At 41.6% G+C, this 18305-nt stretch overlaps 1 protein-coding gene across 5 annotated transcripts in view; it reads left to right on the forward strand.

Moving 5' to 3' along the window:
- The first annotated feature begins 3685 nt into the window (after nt 1-3685).
- NTN4 (netrin 4) overlaps nt 3686-18305 on the forward strand; it is a 114351-nt gene continuing 99731 nt past the window's right edge. For 2 of the 5 annotated variants that reach the window (XM_059681940.1, XM_059681941.1), the window contains exons 1-2: nt 3688-4264; nt 7297-7826. In XM_059681940.1, the coding sequence (XP_059537923.1) occupies nt 4210-4264; nt 7297-7826 (585 nt within the window). In that variant the 5' untranslated portion in view covers nt 3688-4209. Of the gene's footprint in view, nt 4265-4533; nt 4765-7296; nt 7827-18305 lie in introns of those variants that run through there. The other 3 variants (XM_059681943.1, XM_059681942.1, XM_059681944.1) reach the window with 3 other exon arrangements.

Here is an 18305-nt window from a genome sequence, read left to right on the forward strand (position 1 = left end):
GTGCAGGCTGGGCTGAGGGACACCCCTGCCCAGTGCACAAATTTTGTGCACTGGGCATCTAGTGTGGGATATAAAACAGAAAGTAACAAATGAATAAACAAAACAAACTCAAAAACACAGACAACAGAAGGGTGGTTACCAGAGGGGCAGGGGTTAGGGAGAGGAATGAAGAGAGTAAAGGGAGACTAGACTTTGGATGGCAATCACACAATACAATATACAGATGACATATTACAGAACTGTACACATAAAACTTACATAATGTTATTAACCAATGCCACCCCAATAAATTTAATTTTTAAAACTATCTTTGAATACCTGTTAAGAAAGAAATTGTACCTATTCTGTGTAGTTGCAAACAACTAAACTGTAAACAAAGGTAGAATTTTAAGAAGAGAGATGTCACAGTTGAATAAGAACAGTACCAAAATGAATAGGGCTGCTTTTGAGGCTTTCATTTACTGAAATTTCTAGAACAGAAACAGCATGATCACTGGACAGAGATTTTGTGCAGAGAGTTCCTGATAGGGTAAGACGTTGGGCTCAAGGATCCCTAACATCCCTTCTGATGCTGAATATCCTATGATCCATTAGGAGCCTCACACAGTGGACCAAGTTATAATAGAGTGATACCTTTACAGCCTTTTGTGCTTTGCCTCTGCACTAAAAGGCCTCAGACTGCTGTGGGGTTTTGTTTTTGTTTTGTTTTTTTTTGTCCTTATGACTATTTTTTATAGTTCTCCCATTCTCCTTAATACTAGGTTATTTCAACTCATTCCTTGTTTTAATGACATCCCACTCCATTCTAATTTGTTATTTCTAACTAGGCCCGGTGCACGAATTCATGCACGAGTGGGGTCCCTTGGCCTGGCTGGTGATCAGGTCGATTGGGGCCGCAGGAGGTTGACCAGTGCGGGGAGGGTTAGTGGGAGGTTGGCCAGCTGAGGGTAGGGGCCAAAGGGAGGGTCTGGGGGAGGTTGGCTAGCTGCGGGAGGTTGCCTGTGGGAGCGCACTGACCACCAGAGGGTAGCTCCTGCATTGAGCATCTGCCTCCTGGTGGTCAGTGTGCATCATAGTGACTGGTTGACTGGTCATTCCAGTCATTCCAGTTGTTTGGTTGTAACAGTCACTTTGGCTTTTATCTATATAGATATGTTGTGGCCTAGGAAAACAGCATAACCAAACTTATTAACATTGTAAGAATAATTTAAGTGAAGTCCTAAAGAGCTCTCCTATGAATAAGATTTTTGCTACATCAACATTTTACCATCTATTTTAGTTCTTAAAGGCCCTTTTAGCTTTCTTCCAAGTTCTCAGGAGTATTCTAGGTTAATTTGATAATTATGCAACATTCTAGAAACTTGATATTGAACTTCCATAGGTATGCTAAGCTTCCTACTAATTCATAAATTACTGAAATTTTCAAAAACACAATAATAGGCATTGAGTAAAGTTTTTCTTATGTAGGTAAAACTTTCCTAGATAGCTCTTTCAAAATTAAAAGAAAATTTACCTAAGTTAGAATTAAATTTGAATTTAGAACTAAATTAGACTACCTAACCAAATAAAATTAATTAGAAATTGGTTAGAATGCTAATTAATCACTTATATATATAATGTTTTATATATAAAGTATTGTTGTAAAGGTACAGATTAGTTTAGAATATGGAGCATCATTCTGATTTCACTGTTTTTTTCTTAATCCCTGTTCTTAGCATTCAGCAATAATTTTAACATAATGCAGTCAAAAACATTTAATGAAAACTTATTATATACCCAGCAGGTGTTCTCCATTAATAACAATGAAGACTATAAGAAAAACAATGTTTTGTTTAGACTAAGTGTAAAAGACTGGCTTATTATTAAGGAACTTACTGTCTTGTTAAAGGAAACAAGAACCAGTTATAGTGTTATCAGGTGGCATACAGAGGAGTGGGCAAATGTAGGTTTGCAGTTGTGATTACATGAAACAGGTTATTCTTGTATTATTATTATTGTATTATTTATTTGTATTGTCTTCTTATTTCATACCCTTAATCATAACCTGCATGTCTTTTTCCATATGAATAACTGTAAACCTACTTTTGCCCACCCTTGTATTATCAAGGCAGGATTGATGCAGATAGTAAATGCTTTTGAAACCTGCAGTGAGAGGTAGAGTGTTTTGCTTTAATATACTACTATATATTATTAATTCACAAATTAATAAGTGTGCACTTTCTTTTTTAAAAAAAATTTGCTTTGGATATTAGGTAATATTGGTGCTAAGAGCTTTTGACTGTAATAATTTCCTATCATTTATTTGGTAAAAAGAATAATTTGGAGAGGTGTTTTAGTAGCTTCATTGGGAGCATATTTATAAAAGATGAAGAAAGCCCAACATTGCCAATATTTGAAAACTCAAAGGTTTTATGTTCTAAAGTGTTGTACGAATTGCTGTCTCATAATGTTTGCCACTTTCCAGTGTTGTCCATAAGATTATATTAAAATCTCCCAAATGGGTGATGCTGATCTCACCCCAGATCCTCCTGGGAGGTATCTTCTCATATAGTCCCGGCTGAGTCATAAATAATATCTACATGTGCCCCAAAGCTCTGAATTGTCCTCATCAGTAACACACAGAACTGAATGGTATCTGTAAAGTAGTTAATTCTCTGGAATATATTCAAAGGCACAAAATGAACACTGCAATAAAATTGCTTTCTACTTAACTTTGTCAATTTCCCCAGAAGTGTACGGTACACAGAACAATGTTTTCATAGAACTTGCAAAAGTTGTAGACTCAAGTGCTATTTATTCTCCTCCCATAAACAGCAGCCTTGAGCAATTCTATCCACAATTAGTTACTTGTGGTTGCTACTAAAATGTTCCCCATAACATTCCACATCGTTATTGTTTCATAGCACAACGCACTCTATAGGGTGAAAGTGCTTGGAAGGACCAAGGACGCGCTCTTTGTTATGCCCCTGTCTCTAGACAACGATATTCTTAAACGGCCCAGAGGTAGTCCTGTGACCCTTTTAAGTATCTTGAGTCTGAATTAGGGAATACCTTTTACATCAAAATGGATACACCTAGCATAAAGTAAGTATTGATTGTTCAGCCGAGACGTCCTCCCCGCCCCCCAAAGCGTCAGAGAAGCAGGGAACGCCACTTAGCAGTTCGTGCGCTCTCGGACGCCCGTGACCCTGGCTGGGCTGGGGGTGGGGGGTGGGGAGTCCTTTGCCGGGTCCTCAGACTCCCAGAGAAGGGGCGGCGGGGATGCGGGAAGAGAGGGAGGGCTTGTTTTGCCTGGGGATGTGGGAAGTAGGCGCTAGCCTGTTTCGCGGTTTTTTAAGCCCCTTGGCATGCCCTGACCTGATCAAGAGAGTCAACTGCTCTCTGGAATGTTCCGGGAGAAGGTGGGAGATTGCTTCCCAGAGGAGGCCTGTGGGTGCTGGAGGGCATCAGGGGGGTCACGCAGGGAGATGAAGGGCAAGCGCCGGGAGGGACACGAGGGAAGCGGGGGGCCGAGATGAGGAGCGCGCGTGGGGGCTGAGGCGGGCGGGACAAGCTGGCAGCGAGGCAAGGAGGGTGGCTGGTTGCACGAAGGGATCCCTCCCGGGGCAGACGGCGGTGGCGACCGGGCCGCGCGGGCTGCACCACCCGGCTGTCAAGCGAGCGCGGGGGGGGGGGGGGGGGGGGGCGGGCGGGAGGAGGAAGGGGTGGAGGTGCGAGGGGAGGAGGGCTGGCACCGGAGCGCCGCGGTGTCGGTGCAATAAAAATGCATCCCATGGAACTGCCGGTGGAGAAGGACTGGACCGAGACGCCGCAGCCGGAGGAGGTGGTAAAAGCGGAGGAGGACGCCCGGGAGACGACGGCGGTGGCAGAGGCCGGGAAGTGAAAGGTCTCGCAAAGTTCAGCGGCAGCTGCTGCGAGCGCCGAGCCCGGGCTAGCGGCGGAGGATCCGCGGGACCGCTCAGCCGGGCAGCGCGGCCCGGCCGGCTATGGTCCGGAGCTCCCACCGCCCCCGAGGTGCGCGGGCCCCTCCAGGCCAGTGTGCAAGGGTCACCCCGCCTCCCGGCGCGACCCCGGCCCGCAGCTCCCGGTCGCCGGCGACCGCTGATCCCGCCTGGCACCCCGGGAGAAGGAAGAAATAAAGAGCCCGGGTTCCTGCGGAGGACTGTTGGCGCTTCATCCCGCACCCGGTCTCCCCGGCTCCTCCCGGACATGGGGAGCTGCGCGCGGCTGCTGCTGCTCTGGGGCTGCTCCGCGGTGGCCGCAGGTGGGTGGTGACGCGCCTGGCCCCCCACCCCTCTTCCCTCGCTCTTAGGTACTCCGCTCAGGACTCGGGGTGCAGGGGAGTGCGCTTCGGGAGCGCCGAGCTCAGCTCCCGAGGATGAAATGAGTGGCCATGTTCCGCCTCCTTTCCCCGGTCCCCGCAGTTTAAAATAGTATTGATTTTTTTTTATTTTTTATTTTTTTTGCAACTGCACTACACATGCCCTTGGATAACCCGATATCGTGGGTGCGCCCTGCCGGAGATACATGACCTTGGTTTCTTTCTGGGTTTGGGTTAGTGAAAAACTGCCTTTCCACTTTGTGAGGGAACAAAGGACCAAGCTCGCCATCCCCCGGCACTTCATGGCCTGAGGAATGATGGGGAGGGGTGGCCCGGCGACCCTGGGCGCGCGTGGGCCAGGGCTGCTCTCTCGTCGGGAGAGATGCCTTCGTGTCCGACCTCCTGCGGGGTACTCGGGAGCCAGGTAGGGACACCGGGGCGAGGTGAGTGCCCTCTCGCCGGGGCGATGGCTGGAACGGAGTGAGACCCGGGTTGGGACGGTGAGTGGTGATCGCTCTGGGTTGCAAGGAGCGGGCTGACCGCGCCTGGGGAGTTGGTACCCTGGCCGAGGCTCCGCGGGAGGTCGGAGGCGGGTCTGCTCCCTGTCTGGGAAACGGGAAGACCGGCAGGGGCGTCGTCAGATGCGCTCTCCCTCCCACTCCCATCCCGGCTTTCTTGGGCTACTCTTGGCCACCCGTTCCTAGCTCGCCCTTTCTAAGTTTGGGAGCTCCTTCTGCTCCAATCCCTCCCTCTTGAGGGTCGCCTGGTTTCCAATGAGGCATAAGTGTAGCTCAGTGTGTTAGAGGGAAAGAAAGTGAGGGACTCGTCAGCTGTCCGGGCTCTCAAACACATCTCGCTTGCTCCAGAACGGAGAGTGTGGGCTGGAGGGACCGACTGGTGGCTAGCGAGCATCGTTTTCCCCTTCCCTTTGGCTTCCTGCACTCCGCCCCGAGATGCTGGCTCGCAGTAAAAGCCAGGCTCTGGATTCTAGAATCTGCATCCCAAACCAGCCAGACTCATAGGAGCATCCTCGCCATACTTGACTGGTCACTTTCTTGGCAATGATTTCCAAGTGTCTTGTCCACCCACTATTTATCTGGCTTCTATCTTTTCCGGACTTCTTGTTAGTTTAGGTGCATTGAAAATTATCCAGTACTTTACCCAAGGAGCCTTAAAGGTCCGAGATTTTACTTTATTTCTTCCTATTTATGCACCCCCTGTATGGACTTATCCATGCTCCCCTAACCACAGAGTGAACTTTAATAAACCTGTCCCTTTCCAAACCATGTTACAGCAAAAACATGCAAGCAATCAAGAGATTGTAAATAAATATCACAAGCCAAGTGTTTAAAGTCAAAAATACTTGTACAGGCAGTATATGATTTTCCCTGAAATGCTTTACAGGTGAGTCATAGCACATTGTGTGTTTGGGTGATCCTGGCCACAAGCAACTGTTGTCCCAGCTAACCAGAGTCCAGGCATGATGCACACTTGGATGTGACGTGTAAAGAATATGCCTCAGGAATCCCTTTCTTTTGGTTGCAAAGGCCATGCGGGGCTGTTGATCCTCCGTGTGTGAAATACTCTGTTTTAATCTAAGCTGTCATTTCAACAGTGCTGTGATAACAGTTCCGAGGTGCTCCCTCTTCAGAAGCACAAACGTTCAATTAGCCAGAATTTGGGGTTTCACTTCCTCTTCTTTCTTTCCCTGTCTGTTTTAATGTTTAAAATAGATGATCTTACTTACAGTATTCATAATTAAAACAAGAAACCCAAATTAAAGGATTATAATATATAGTCGGGATGTTAATAAGTGGATAATGCTTATCATTTTAAGTAATTTTGAAACATTAAAGTCTGTTGGATCTTTGTTTGGCTGGAATTGCATGTTTCTTTAAGAAGGTGCTTCAGTTCACAGATAATGTTTAAAGGTGCTATTGGTGGCAGCCAGTCTGTAAGCATTCTCCTGTTAAGCAAACAGGTAACTACTATATAACCTGTCCTAGTACTCAAGAGGCAGAGAGCATGTCAAATAAGCTTCTCTGCCATTTGGCAGTTTAGAGGGCTTTTTTCTTGGTTATATTTACTTAATATTAAAAATAGCTATTGCACATCTGAGTGCCCATAGTTTCTAGCTTTGCCTCCCAAATGTGATCCCATTGTCTATTGATTAAATATTTCACATTGCTTTTCCTAGCGAATTCATCCTTTCATATTTTTTTAAAAGAGGTGTCATATATATATATATATATATATAATTGATTTTTTACAGAGAGGAAGGGAGAGGGATAGAGAAACATTGGAAACATTGATCAGCTGCCTCCTGCACACCACCTACTGGGGATGTGCCTGCAACCAAGGTACATGCCCTTGACCAGAATCAAACCTGGGATCTTTCAGTCTGCAGGCCGACACTCTATCCACTGAGCCAAACTGGTTAGGGCTGTCCCTTCATATTTTTGCTTTAAAAATGTAATAGATTCAACATTTCCTCCTTAATGCATTCTCATAAATATGTTAGATAATGCTAATGACTGAAATTATACTTAAAAGACTAAGTTGGATGACCTTAAACACATTATTGTTTGGGGTATTATTTAAGTCATGATATCAAAAACAAATAAGTATATTTCAAATATAGAGAATGTTTAGAAAGCAAAGTACTTGAAAAGGGTTAGGCCTGTTATCTTTATCCCGGTGTTCCCACTTTCCTTCCTTTTGCCCTTTCCCTAAAGTGATTTTATTTTCCTTCATGTGAATTTTGCACCTGAGCATGAAATGCACACTCACACACTTGCATACACAAATGAGGTATAACTACAGAGTGGTATTCATGCTCAAATTTGGTAGGATTTCCTCTTTACTGAAAGTCTCAAGCTCTTTAGGGATAACTTGACTGTTGAAGATGGACTAGGTGGACAGAAGAGCTTTCCAGATGGGTCTGTCTTGAATAACATATGCTTTCCCTTCCCCAGGGCTGAGTGGAGTAGCTGGAATGAGTTCCCGCTGTGAGAAAGCCTGTAACCCTCAGATGGGAAATTTGGCTCTAGGGAGAAAACTCTGGGCAGACACCACCTGTGGTCAGAACGCCACTGAACTGTACTGCTTCTATAGCGAGAACACTGATCTGACTTGTCGGCAGCCCAAATGTGACAAATGCAATGCTGCTCAGCCTCACCTGGCTCACCTGCCAGCTGCCATGGCAGACTCGTCCTTCAAGTTTCCTCGCACGTGGTGGCAGTCTGCTGAGGATGTGCACAGAGAAAAGATCCAGTTAGACCTGGAAGCCGAATTCTACTTCACTCACCTAATTATGGTGTTCAAGTCCCCCAGGCCGGCAGCCATGGTGCTGGACCGGTCCCAGGACTTTGGGAAGACATGGAAGCCTTACAAGTACTTTGCAACTAACTGCTCGGCTACTTTCGGGCTGGACGATGATGTTGTCAAGAAGGGAGCCATGTGCACTTCTAGGTACTCCAGTCCCTTCCCGTGCACTGGAGGAGAGGTAAGGGCACACGTGTAAGCCTACACTGTACATAAGGTAGAAAAATGTTACCAGCCCACATTTTTTTAAAAGTATGAAGGCATACTTGTAGCAACATGAATGAAATTAGAATTTTTCATGAGCTTTATTTGTCATAAATTATTTCTCGCCCTTAGACATGGATGTGTAGTCATTTTCAAGCAGGTTGCCCACTGACTGGGTTTAAGTTGGAATTCTAAGACTTTAATTTTTCTTTTTCTTTTTTCAATATCATCATTCTGCTGAAGAGGTTTGAAAGGCTAATAATTTAGTCAGTTAGAAGGACTACTTACTGTGCTTCTAAGTGGGCAGGAGTTACTGAGACAGCCTGTTCCTGGAGCCCATGCTGGTATCTTCCTGAAACTGTTAACATAAATAGGAAGTAAATAAAAATAAAGCCAAGGGAGGAAAAAAAAAATCTGTCAGAAGGATATGTTGTATAACAGTGGAGTTTTATTGTTAAGATTACAAGAGTGCATGGCAAACAAACGAAGGTAGTTTTGATTTTGTTTTTAATGGTACAAAAGTTATTTCCATACTCACAGATACATCAACCAATTCAGGGTCTTGGGTCTATCCTGGGCCCAAGACCATCTCAATTTTATTCTGCAAAACAGCCTCCTTAGCTATTAGTCCCTTTTCTATATAGGGTGATTTCTCTTTGTTTCATATTTCCGTTCTCCTAAGGGGGAAACAGATCTTTTAAACTTATATGGATGTACCTAATATATCTCCAGATATATGAAAAATTTCAGAGAAAATTGGGTGAAAGCAGATTAAGAGAATAAAATACCTTCAGAAATATTGATTTATAAAAAAGAGCAGAGAGGAAGTATGAAATTTCTAATTTTGGTACATGTCATAAACACAGATTAAATAAGTGGTTAACTTAGGGGTGATTTTGCCACCATCCCCCTTCTCAGGGGACACTTGGCAGTGTCTGGAGACATTTTTGCTGCGGAGAGGGACACTACTGGCATCTAGTAGGTGAAATCCAGGATGCTGCTAAATTTCCTACTGTGCACATGACAGCACCTCTCCCATTCCCAATAAAGAACTATTAGCCGTAATGTCAATAGCATAAAGGTTAAGAAAGCCCAGACAAGTTGTTAGGCATACATCTAATGCATATAGTACAATGGCTACAGAAACTAAGAGAGGCACTCTTTTAGCAGTCATCTATACTTCTATTTGCAGATTTCCCTGGTGATAGTATTTAGTAACATTTATTGAGCCCCTACTATCCCAGGCACTGTACTCAGTGCTAGTAATTGTGCCTTTGGTTTGGGTAGTGGGGTGGTGGTGGTGGGGGGGTGCTTGCCTGTGGCCTTGTGAAAAGGTGGGTTTGGGAAACTCTCTCCCCCCCCCACTACCAAAGGCACATTTGGACTTTGCCATGTGATCCAGCTATTTCTTCTGTGTGCACTTTGCAGACCAGGAATAGTGCCACTGGCACCAGAACGAAAGGATGTGGCACACACAGTACACAGACTATTTTCCATTTTTCTTCATGGTCCCTAAAGTTGGCTTAATATTGTAAATCCATGTGCACCCTACCATGATAGGCATTTTTAAAGATACCAGGGGAAAAAAGAGACAGATAAGTTAGACTCTTTGTTTTCTTATGTGGAGAATACTTGCTTGGTGTTGCAAACAAATGAATGGCTTGAACTCTCAAATTGCTTTGGAATTGATCCACAGGCTGATATCAGCTTCCTACAGCTCAGTGCTACTGGGCCATGTGTATCTATGAAGCAGCAAAAATACAGTTTCAGTAACCAGATGGCAGGCATGCTTGCTTAGCAAACATTATATTGAATGCCCAGCAATCACTTAGAGATGACTAAGGTAACATTTAGTTAACCTATAGTAAAAACAAAGATCTTATCTTTTTAAAACCCAAACTACTTATTGTCATCAATGCTTACATCAAAATTTAAAGCAGATAAAGACTAAAATCTGTTAGTTATTTTAATGTACAGTCGCATTTTAAATCTAGTTTTTACATTTTTTTTCATTGTAGTTATTTCAACAGACATATTTCAATGGCAAACAACAAACAAACAAACAAACAAACAAAAAACATCAAATGCCACCTAATTCCCTCGAGAGCAAGATTTTTAAGTGTACATTAAACCATCTGGAATTTCCTCCCTTGAGAGGGCAGGTTGGGGAAGGAGTATTTCCCTCCTGAATTAGAGAGTAGAAGAAAGTCTTCCTCAAAGGAAAAACCAGGGCAAGCCTTCCCAGAAAATATTATTAACCCACCTCTTCTATGTTGCTCTGGAGTATCAATTAGTTTTAAGCTATGAATTAATTTCACAGTACACCTCTATATCATCAATCTATACCTTTGGAAATGGAGTGATGAGAAAACTCAGCCAATGAATCTAGTATCAAATAAGTAGTTTCAAATTTCATTTATTGCTTATTTATAATATTACAGACCTATAACTTCCTCCATTCTATATAAGACTTAAGACTTCTCAAGATATTATCCTACTACTTAGGCTAAGATAAATATATCTCATACTTAATTTATTTCCATTGTTTATTCCAAAATACTTCTTTGGGCTTTTCAGGCCTTAGAGAGCCTGTAGTTTCGTGTCTAACACACCAGATACCTACATTTACAGAACTGAAGGCACCAGTCATCCGAAAGAGGACTTTAAAATTGTAGGCCTAAAAATCCACCCAGAAGAATACTTTTAATTTTTAAATAATATGTATCTTTATTGATTTCAGCGGGGAAGGAGAGGGAGAGAGAGAGAGAGAAACATCAATGATGAAAGAGAATCATTGATCAGCTGCCTCCTGCATGTCCCCCACTGGGGATCGAGCCCACAACCCGGGTATGTGCCCTGACCAGGAATTGAACCATGACCTCCTGGTTCACAGGTCAGTGCTCAATCACTGAGACATGCCAGATGGGCCAGAAGAATACTTTTAAAATCAAAGTTAAGTCTGCTATAAAGAAACTTCCTAAACTGCCTGGCTGGCTGGTGTGGCTCAGTGGTTGAGTGTTGACCTATGAACCAGGAGATCACGGTTCTATTCCTGGTCAGGGCATTTGCCTGGGTTGCGGGCTTGATCCCCAGTAGCGGGTGTGCAGAAGGCAGCAGACCAATGAGCCTCTCTCATCATTGATATTTCTACCTCCCTCTCCCTTCCTCTCTGAAATCAATAAAAAAAATATATTAAAAAACACACAACACTTCCTAAACTGACCAGCAGTTTCAAAGAATGGGGTAGGGCTATCCTAAAATGTGTCTCCTTTATAGGAGGGCAGATTGGGATTTGGAGGTAAAAGTTAGTTATGTCAGAGAGCAAGGACTAAATCATAAGTCTTCTGGCTTTAAGTCTATTATTTGTTCCATAAAAACTATATTCTTCTCCACTATCGACCCCCAAGAACTGCTCACAGAGAGATTATATGCATATCTCTCTCCTTGCTCACTCTCATAACAATTTGTTATTCATTTGTATATGACAGGAAGGTAAGAAAGAATTCGCCCAACAACATTCCTCAGAACAGAAATGTCCTCTGAGATGCCACTGGTGTTCTAGGAATAGAGGTTCCATTCCAAACCAGGTTGGGAAACACTGACTGGGCTGAACAAAATTAAACATTTATAAATACATACATATTCACATTATTTATCCTGTATCCCCAAGTGGGAAATATAGGCTGAAACACTTCCAAACTCATTTATCCATGGGACCCTCTTTTTTTAGAACTGCAGTTGCTCTCTCTCAGAACTCCAGAGATCCCCAGAGCCCAACTTGGGAAATGCTTGGGTGAAGGTATAAAGTGCTCCTGGCAAAAAGCACAGCCAGGGGAGATGTTGTTCAAAGGGTACAACATTTCAGTTATACAAGATGAATCAGTTCTGGAGATCTAATGAACAGCAAACATGACTATCGTTAACAAGACTTTATTGTATACTAGAAGCCCGGTGCATGAATTTATGCACGGGTGGGTTCCCTCCGCCTGGCCAGAGATCGAGGCTGATCGGAACCCATCTTGCCCAAGTCCAGATGGGGCCGACTGGGGCCAGGAGGTTGGCTGGCTGGCCCCCATTGGGGCCCCTCAGGGCCGCTGGCCTGGGGGAGGGACCACGGGAGGTTGGCTGGCCACAGGAGGTTGGCTATGGGAGCACACTGACCATCAGGGGGCAGCTCCTGTGTTGATCATCTGTCCCCTGGTGGTCAGTGCGCATCATAGCGACTGGTCGTTCAGTCAACTGGTCGTAATGGTCTCTTAGGCTTTTATATAGAGAGATTTGAAATTTACTAAGAGGATAGATCTTAGTGTTCTCACTAAACACATGAAAAAAAGTAACCATCTGAGGTGATGGATATGTTAATTAGCTTGAAAATGGTGATTATTTCACAATGTACTAGTATATGTATATCCAATGATCAAATTGTACACTGTAAATAAATAATAATTCTTAATTTTCAAATATACCTCAATAATTTTTTTTAAAAGACCCAGACAGGCTTGGTGCTTGGCATGGTTAGACATCAAGGCCCTCTGTCAGTTGGGGACTTAGTCTCCTATTTAGTTGGAGCAATAAATAATAATCACCTTGAAGCTAAAGATGATAGGTTAATTAGGCTTTTTCAGGATGAAAAGAAGCACCTCAGATTAGCTCTGGGTAAAGAAAACAAGTAAGTGGGGATATGTCGCAAGCTGTTTTAGGGCCTCATGGAACTGAAATTTCAATTATCACTATTTAGGAAACAGCATTGTTTCAGTGACTCCAAAGCAACTCTAAAGGGATGTAGTTGTCATCTCCTTAGAAGTTAGCACCACTTGCTCCCTGTTCTATTAACTTATTATTAGAAGAACTCTATTCAGAATTGGATAGCAACCAACCAAAAGGCATGGACATTTTTTTCCAGGGCATTATGAATATGGAATATTTTATGGGAGGCAGCAGCACAGAGAAGCCAAGAACAGAGGGGGTGGGGGTCTCATATGAAGCACTAGGCAAGGATTGTTAAATAGGGTAAGGATTGCATCGGTCTTATTTACCCCTGTATCCCCAGCATTTGCTTGGACCACAGTAGGCAATTAATAAATCTGTAACTGAATGAATGGACACAAGAATGGCATAAAAGCAGGGGTGAGTAGAAGAATATCTTTAAATGACACAGATGGAGGAATGAAGTACTTGGGTAGGGGATATGATTCAGAAACCCTGATCTACATGGAGAAGCTGAGTTGGTAATAATAGGGCATAAGCTGTGGTTGAGGAAAGCCGATTAATGAAAGATCTTAAATAATATTTATTCATCCATTTATAGTAATCTTTGAGTTTCTGTGTCTGATCCCATTCCAGATGCTGGGGATATAGCAGTGAACCAAAGAGATAAAAATTCCTGTCCCCATGAAGTTTAGGTTGCAGTGGAGGGAAGGGGGAGATAGAGAACAAATAATTAAGTAAAATATACAGTGTGTCAGAGTGCGATGGTAAATCAGAACTAAGGAGAAAATAAAACAGGCTAAGGGATGGCAGGGAAGGGCTTGCTGTTTTGAAAGTGATTAAAAGATTTGATAGAATAAACCATGATAAGAACTTTGAGCTCCTGGCAAGCTTTTAGGAGTCAACAAAATCTGCAATTAAGGGTTTCATTTCTTCCCATCTATAGATATGGGAAAATGAAGTTGTGTGTTAAAATGACAAACATTGGTAAAAATCCCTCTGACTAGTGTTTCTTAGAATGAGAAAAGGAAGCTAAATGTCATCGATGGAAAAGCATATGACTGAGGAGTAATCTGAAGCCTAAAGAAAGTTAAGTGACTGATTTGTGTACAATTACTCAGCTGAAAGCTGTACTTCCTGATGTCAAGCCCAGTGCTATCTGCACTAGGGTAAACTTCCTTTGTGCCATGCCAGGTGGTGTGAAAGATACAAAAACTATATGCATTCCTTTCCTTCACAGTTCTTATAATCTCCTGGGGAAGAGAGTACATATTGCAATTTATAGACCGATTTATTAAATAACATGATATAGTCCATGCTTAATTTCCCCAGTATGTTGTACAGATAATATGCCTTTCAAGATTCAAGTATTTATTTGTCTATTGAGGCCAGGGGTGGGGAACATCCGGCGTACGGGCCATATAAGGCCCGTGAAATCACTGGTCTGGCCCTGCCAAGGCATTAGGGGTGGGTTAATTAAGTGTTTGACCAAATATAGCAGGCTAGTTTTTTTAAGTTGATAATTTTGTATGGCCCAAGAATGAATGATGTTATAAATATCCAAATGGCTGTTGGCAGAAAAAAGGTTCCCCACCCCTGCTTTAGGCCATTGGAAAGATTATGTTCCAATACCTCATGATAAAGTCAGTATGGCACAAGTGTGCAGAAAATGATAAATGACTTACTCAGGTTTATACAGGTATTTACAGTTATAATATACTAAGCAATATTTCGGATTTTTAAACTTAAAAGATAAAGCAAAGTAGTACATGAGTAGGACTATTTTCTAATTGGTCATCTGTTTCTTTGGTCACTGAAATCTGCGCATGCCTATTTCTGCAGCATCAATGGTCAGGAATCCTAGTGGCAGCTAATATCAGTTGAAGCCTTCCATGTGTCAGGCACCCTGTAAAGTACACTGTACCCCTTATTCTCACAAGACTTAGTATTAGACCCATTTTACAGACAAAGACACTGAGACTTAGTGAGTCTAAGAAACCTGTTCAGAATCAAATAAATAATAGCTAACCTGAGCCAGAGCTGGGATTATTAGCTTGCCTTAAAATCATTTATATGATTAAGCTTTATTATAAATCCAAAATATAAAAAAGCACCAAATCCTACACTAAAATTAAATTGCTATAGCAATTATTAGGTATTATATACCACTTACTGTTTAACTGATAATTTGTAAATGGTTGCATGAACTTTGCATAAAAAAGTAGATGTTTTTACATTGATAGGAAAATTATCTACAACAAATAAAAATTGTTTGCACTTAGAGCATTTAAAATGAGCTAAATGTGAATGAGTATCAAAGTTCTTCTATACCACTTTGCATAGTTTTATTTGATTGGTTTGTTTTAGGGGTGAAGGGAGTACAATAGTTTTTATCAAGACAGTAACTGCTTTAAGCAATTTTTCTAACTTAGTCATCCTATGTATTAATGTTTTACTTTGAAGTATATTCTCTGCTACAATTTTGTTGAACTTCCTTGAAAAATAGAATATTGTGTATATTTGTTTAGAGTGCTTCAATTACCCACTCCCTGGGGCTGTATACCTTTCCTATAGGGGTGAGGCTAGAGATTTATAACAGCGCATTTCCCAAAAATACCTTTAGTTTAAAGAAAACCCACAGGGTGGTTATCAATTAAAAGTGTTTAAAGAGGTGACATAAAAATTAGAATAACCCCAGAGGTCAAATCAATAAACTTTGATTTATTGATTTCAAAAGAGGATTTTTTTCCTCCAAAAATGCCTTCTTTATAGCTATTTTAAAAAATCTGTTTAGCATCTTTTTGCTTAGTATTTGTCTGATTCAATGGTTTAACTTTGCCACTATTTGGTTAAAATAGTCTTGAAACTTTGAGATAGAGGATTTTAAATGCTGTGTTATTAATTAATGGATTACATTGAAAAGTTAAGGCTGGACAATGAAGAACAGTTGAGGAGCAGGCACCTGGAAGTCGGGTATATCTGGGCATACATGTAATGGAGAACCCTACATATTATAATGGGGTTATTAGAAGTTGGGGCTCTGGAAGATGAGGGAAATGAATCATGCCAAAGAATATGTAAGTTACTACAGTGTCTGAAAAGTTGGTGAATGTAATCTCTCCCTCCTCTGCACTGCCATGCACTTTGTGTCACTCACATGTAGCTGAAACATCATGTCCCCTATCTCTTCTACTCCTGTAGTGTTTGTTTCTTGAGTAACTTTGTCCCTTCTATCATTGTATATGTCCCTTCCAACATCTGCACCTAGCACACTTCCCCTACAAGGCAAAAATGTCCGAAATACGTTTGTTGAATTGAATTACATGAAAAGAACTAACTATACAATCATAATACTGCTTATTAACTGTGTGGGGTGATATACATCTAAGTATTAATCTTTTCAAAGTAGTCATGATTCATTCATCCTTTCTACAAATATTTGTAAAGTATCTACTATGTGCGAGACACTATTTCAGGAGTTGGGGATACAGAGAAGTTAAAATTTTCTGCTCTTGAGCTTATATTCTAAATGTAAGGTGCTAAAGAATGTAAAATATATAGAATGTTAGGTAGTGATAAGTGTAAATAAAAAAATAAATAAATGAAGCAGGGAAGGGAGCTAGGAAGTGGGGAGGGCTGTTTTGTTGTTGTTGTTTTTAATGTTTAGATAGAGCTCTCAGGGAATGCCTCACTGAGACTTTTGAATAGGACCTGAAAGAAAGAGAAGTGAGCAGTGAGCACATCTAGGGAAAGAACAAATGCCCTGAGGAAGTCTGCCTGGTGCCCTTAGAACTGTGCGGATGCTAGTGTGGAGTCAGAATGGTCAAAGTACAGTGTAGTAGGTGAGGTCAGGGGTCAGAGATTATGGGGTACTGTAAGTAAGGAGATACCCAGGATGACCCAAATTTATACCTAGATCAGTTAAAGCCTGTTATTTTTAACATCCCCTTTCATTTTTAAATTGGTCCCAATTTGAACCATAAGTGATTATTTGAAGGCCATTGCTTTTACTCTGAATGACACTGGAAGCCATTTGAGGTTTTAAGTAGAGGGGTGATATAATCAATGTATTTTGAATAGGATCACTCTGACTTGTATGTTAAGAAAAGATCAAAGTGGGAAGGAGGGAGACTAGTTAGAATGATATTGAAATAATTTAGGCTAGATTTAATGGTGCATGGACAGAGGGGAGCTGTGGAAATGGTGAAGAGTGGTTGAGTTCTGGATCTATTTTATGGAGAGAGTCAATAGCATTTGCTGAAAGGTTGAATGTGGAGTGTGAGAGAAAGAGAGTAGTAAGGATGTTTTTAGCCTGAGCACCTGGCAGAGTAGAACAGCCATTTACTGAGATGGAGAAGATTCTAGGGGGAGCAGACTTGGAGAGGGATGCCAAGAGCTCATTTTTGGACACATTAAGTATGAGTTGCCTATGAGATATCCAAGTGGAGACACTCAGTAGGTAGTTGGATCTGTGCGTTTAAAGCTCAGAGGAGAGATCTGAACTAAATATATAAATTTAGGAGTCATCAGTTTAGAGATGATATTTAAAGCTGTGAAACTGGATGAGATCATCAAGGGAGTGGGTGTGGATAGGAAAGAGGAAACTTCAAGTGCTGAGCCTAGGGCAGGATCAAACTGCCATTACCAAAAACACTTCTGAAATGGCCAAGGTTTACACGCAAGCCAGTCTCACCAATCTATTTGCCCAACAGTTGTTGAATTAAGCAGCAATATGAATTGAATAACATTGAATTACCACAGTCAGAACAGTAGGTGTGCATTCTAAAATGACAAGTGAGAGAGAAGGCATGAGAGCTGCAATGTGAAGCTTTCAAAAGACAAACCAAAACAAATACAGGAAAGGGAAAGCACTGATTGGATAACAGATGATGACGGAAAAGAGAGAGGAAACAGTATAGATGGAGAAAGATATCTTCGAAAATACCATGCTGAAAGAGAAATGTTGACTCTAGGGGGCCTTTAAAAATCTCTTCAGGTTTAAGGGCCTTGTATTCATTTGAACTCATCCAACGTGTTTTTTTTCTTTTTAGACTCAGAATTCAAACGATAGGAGCAATTTAGTTTTGGAATGCCCCTGGGTCATCACAGTATTGAAAATGAAATTAAAAGATAACATTGTACACATTTTCTCTGCTTAGTATGTTGTAAACTTTGATTTGCAGAATGTGATGGAGAGTGTCTACCTAAGGCATGAGAGCTATGTAATAATCTCATTTAAGTGTTTAAAATGTCAAGATATGTCTTATTAATGTTTTAATTAGTGTTTACTGTATTAATGGTTAATTGTTCTGTTAAGAGGGAGAAAAGAAAGCCAACATTTAGAGATCACAGTAGAATGTGCAGTTACTGTGCTGGGCCTTTCACACACATCTCACTTAATCGCTATAGAACACCCTAATTTCTTGGATAGTTTGTCTTGTTAACAAACAAAAGAACAAAAACAAACAAACAAAAACACAAAACACCAGCCCTCTCTCTGTGTCATATTTATCTTCTTTTCCTAACTGTCTTGCAACTGACAGAGGAACAGAAGTCTTTCCAGGTATCGCTAAGTTTGCTGATGTCACTTTATACTTTATAACCACAATTCCTAAAACAAACAAAAAAGTATGAAAAATATTCAGATGGTTTCTGCATGACATCATGTTTATTTGAGCTAACACTGTATCTTTCAGCTGCTATTGAAAAAGACTTCGTTTTAAAATTGAAGATAGAAAATGTAGTTACT

The sequence above is a fragment of the Myotis daubentonii genome, chromosome 2 (assembly GCF_963259705.1).
Source record: "Myotis daubentonii chromosome 2, mMyoDau2.1, whole genome shotgun sequence".
Lineage (NCBI taxonomy): Eukaryota > Metazoa > Chordata > Mammalia > Chiroptera > Vespertilionidae > Myotis > Myotis daubentonii.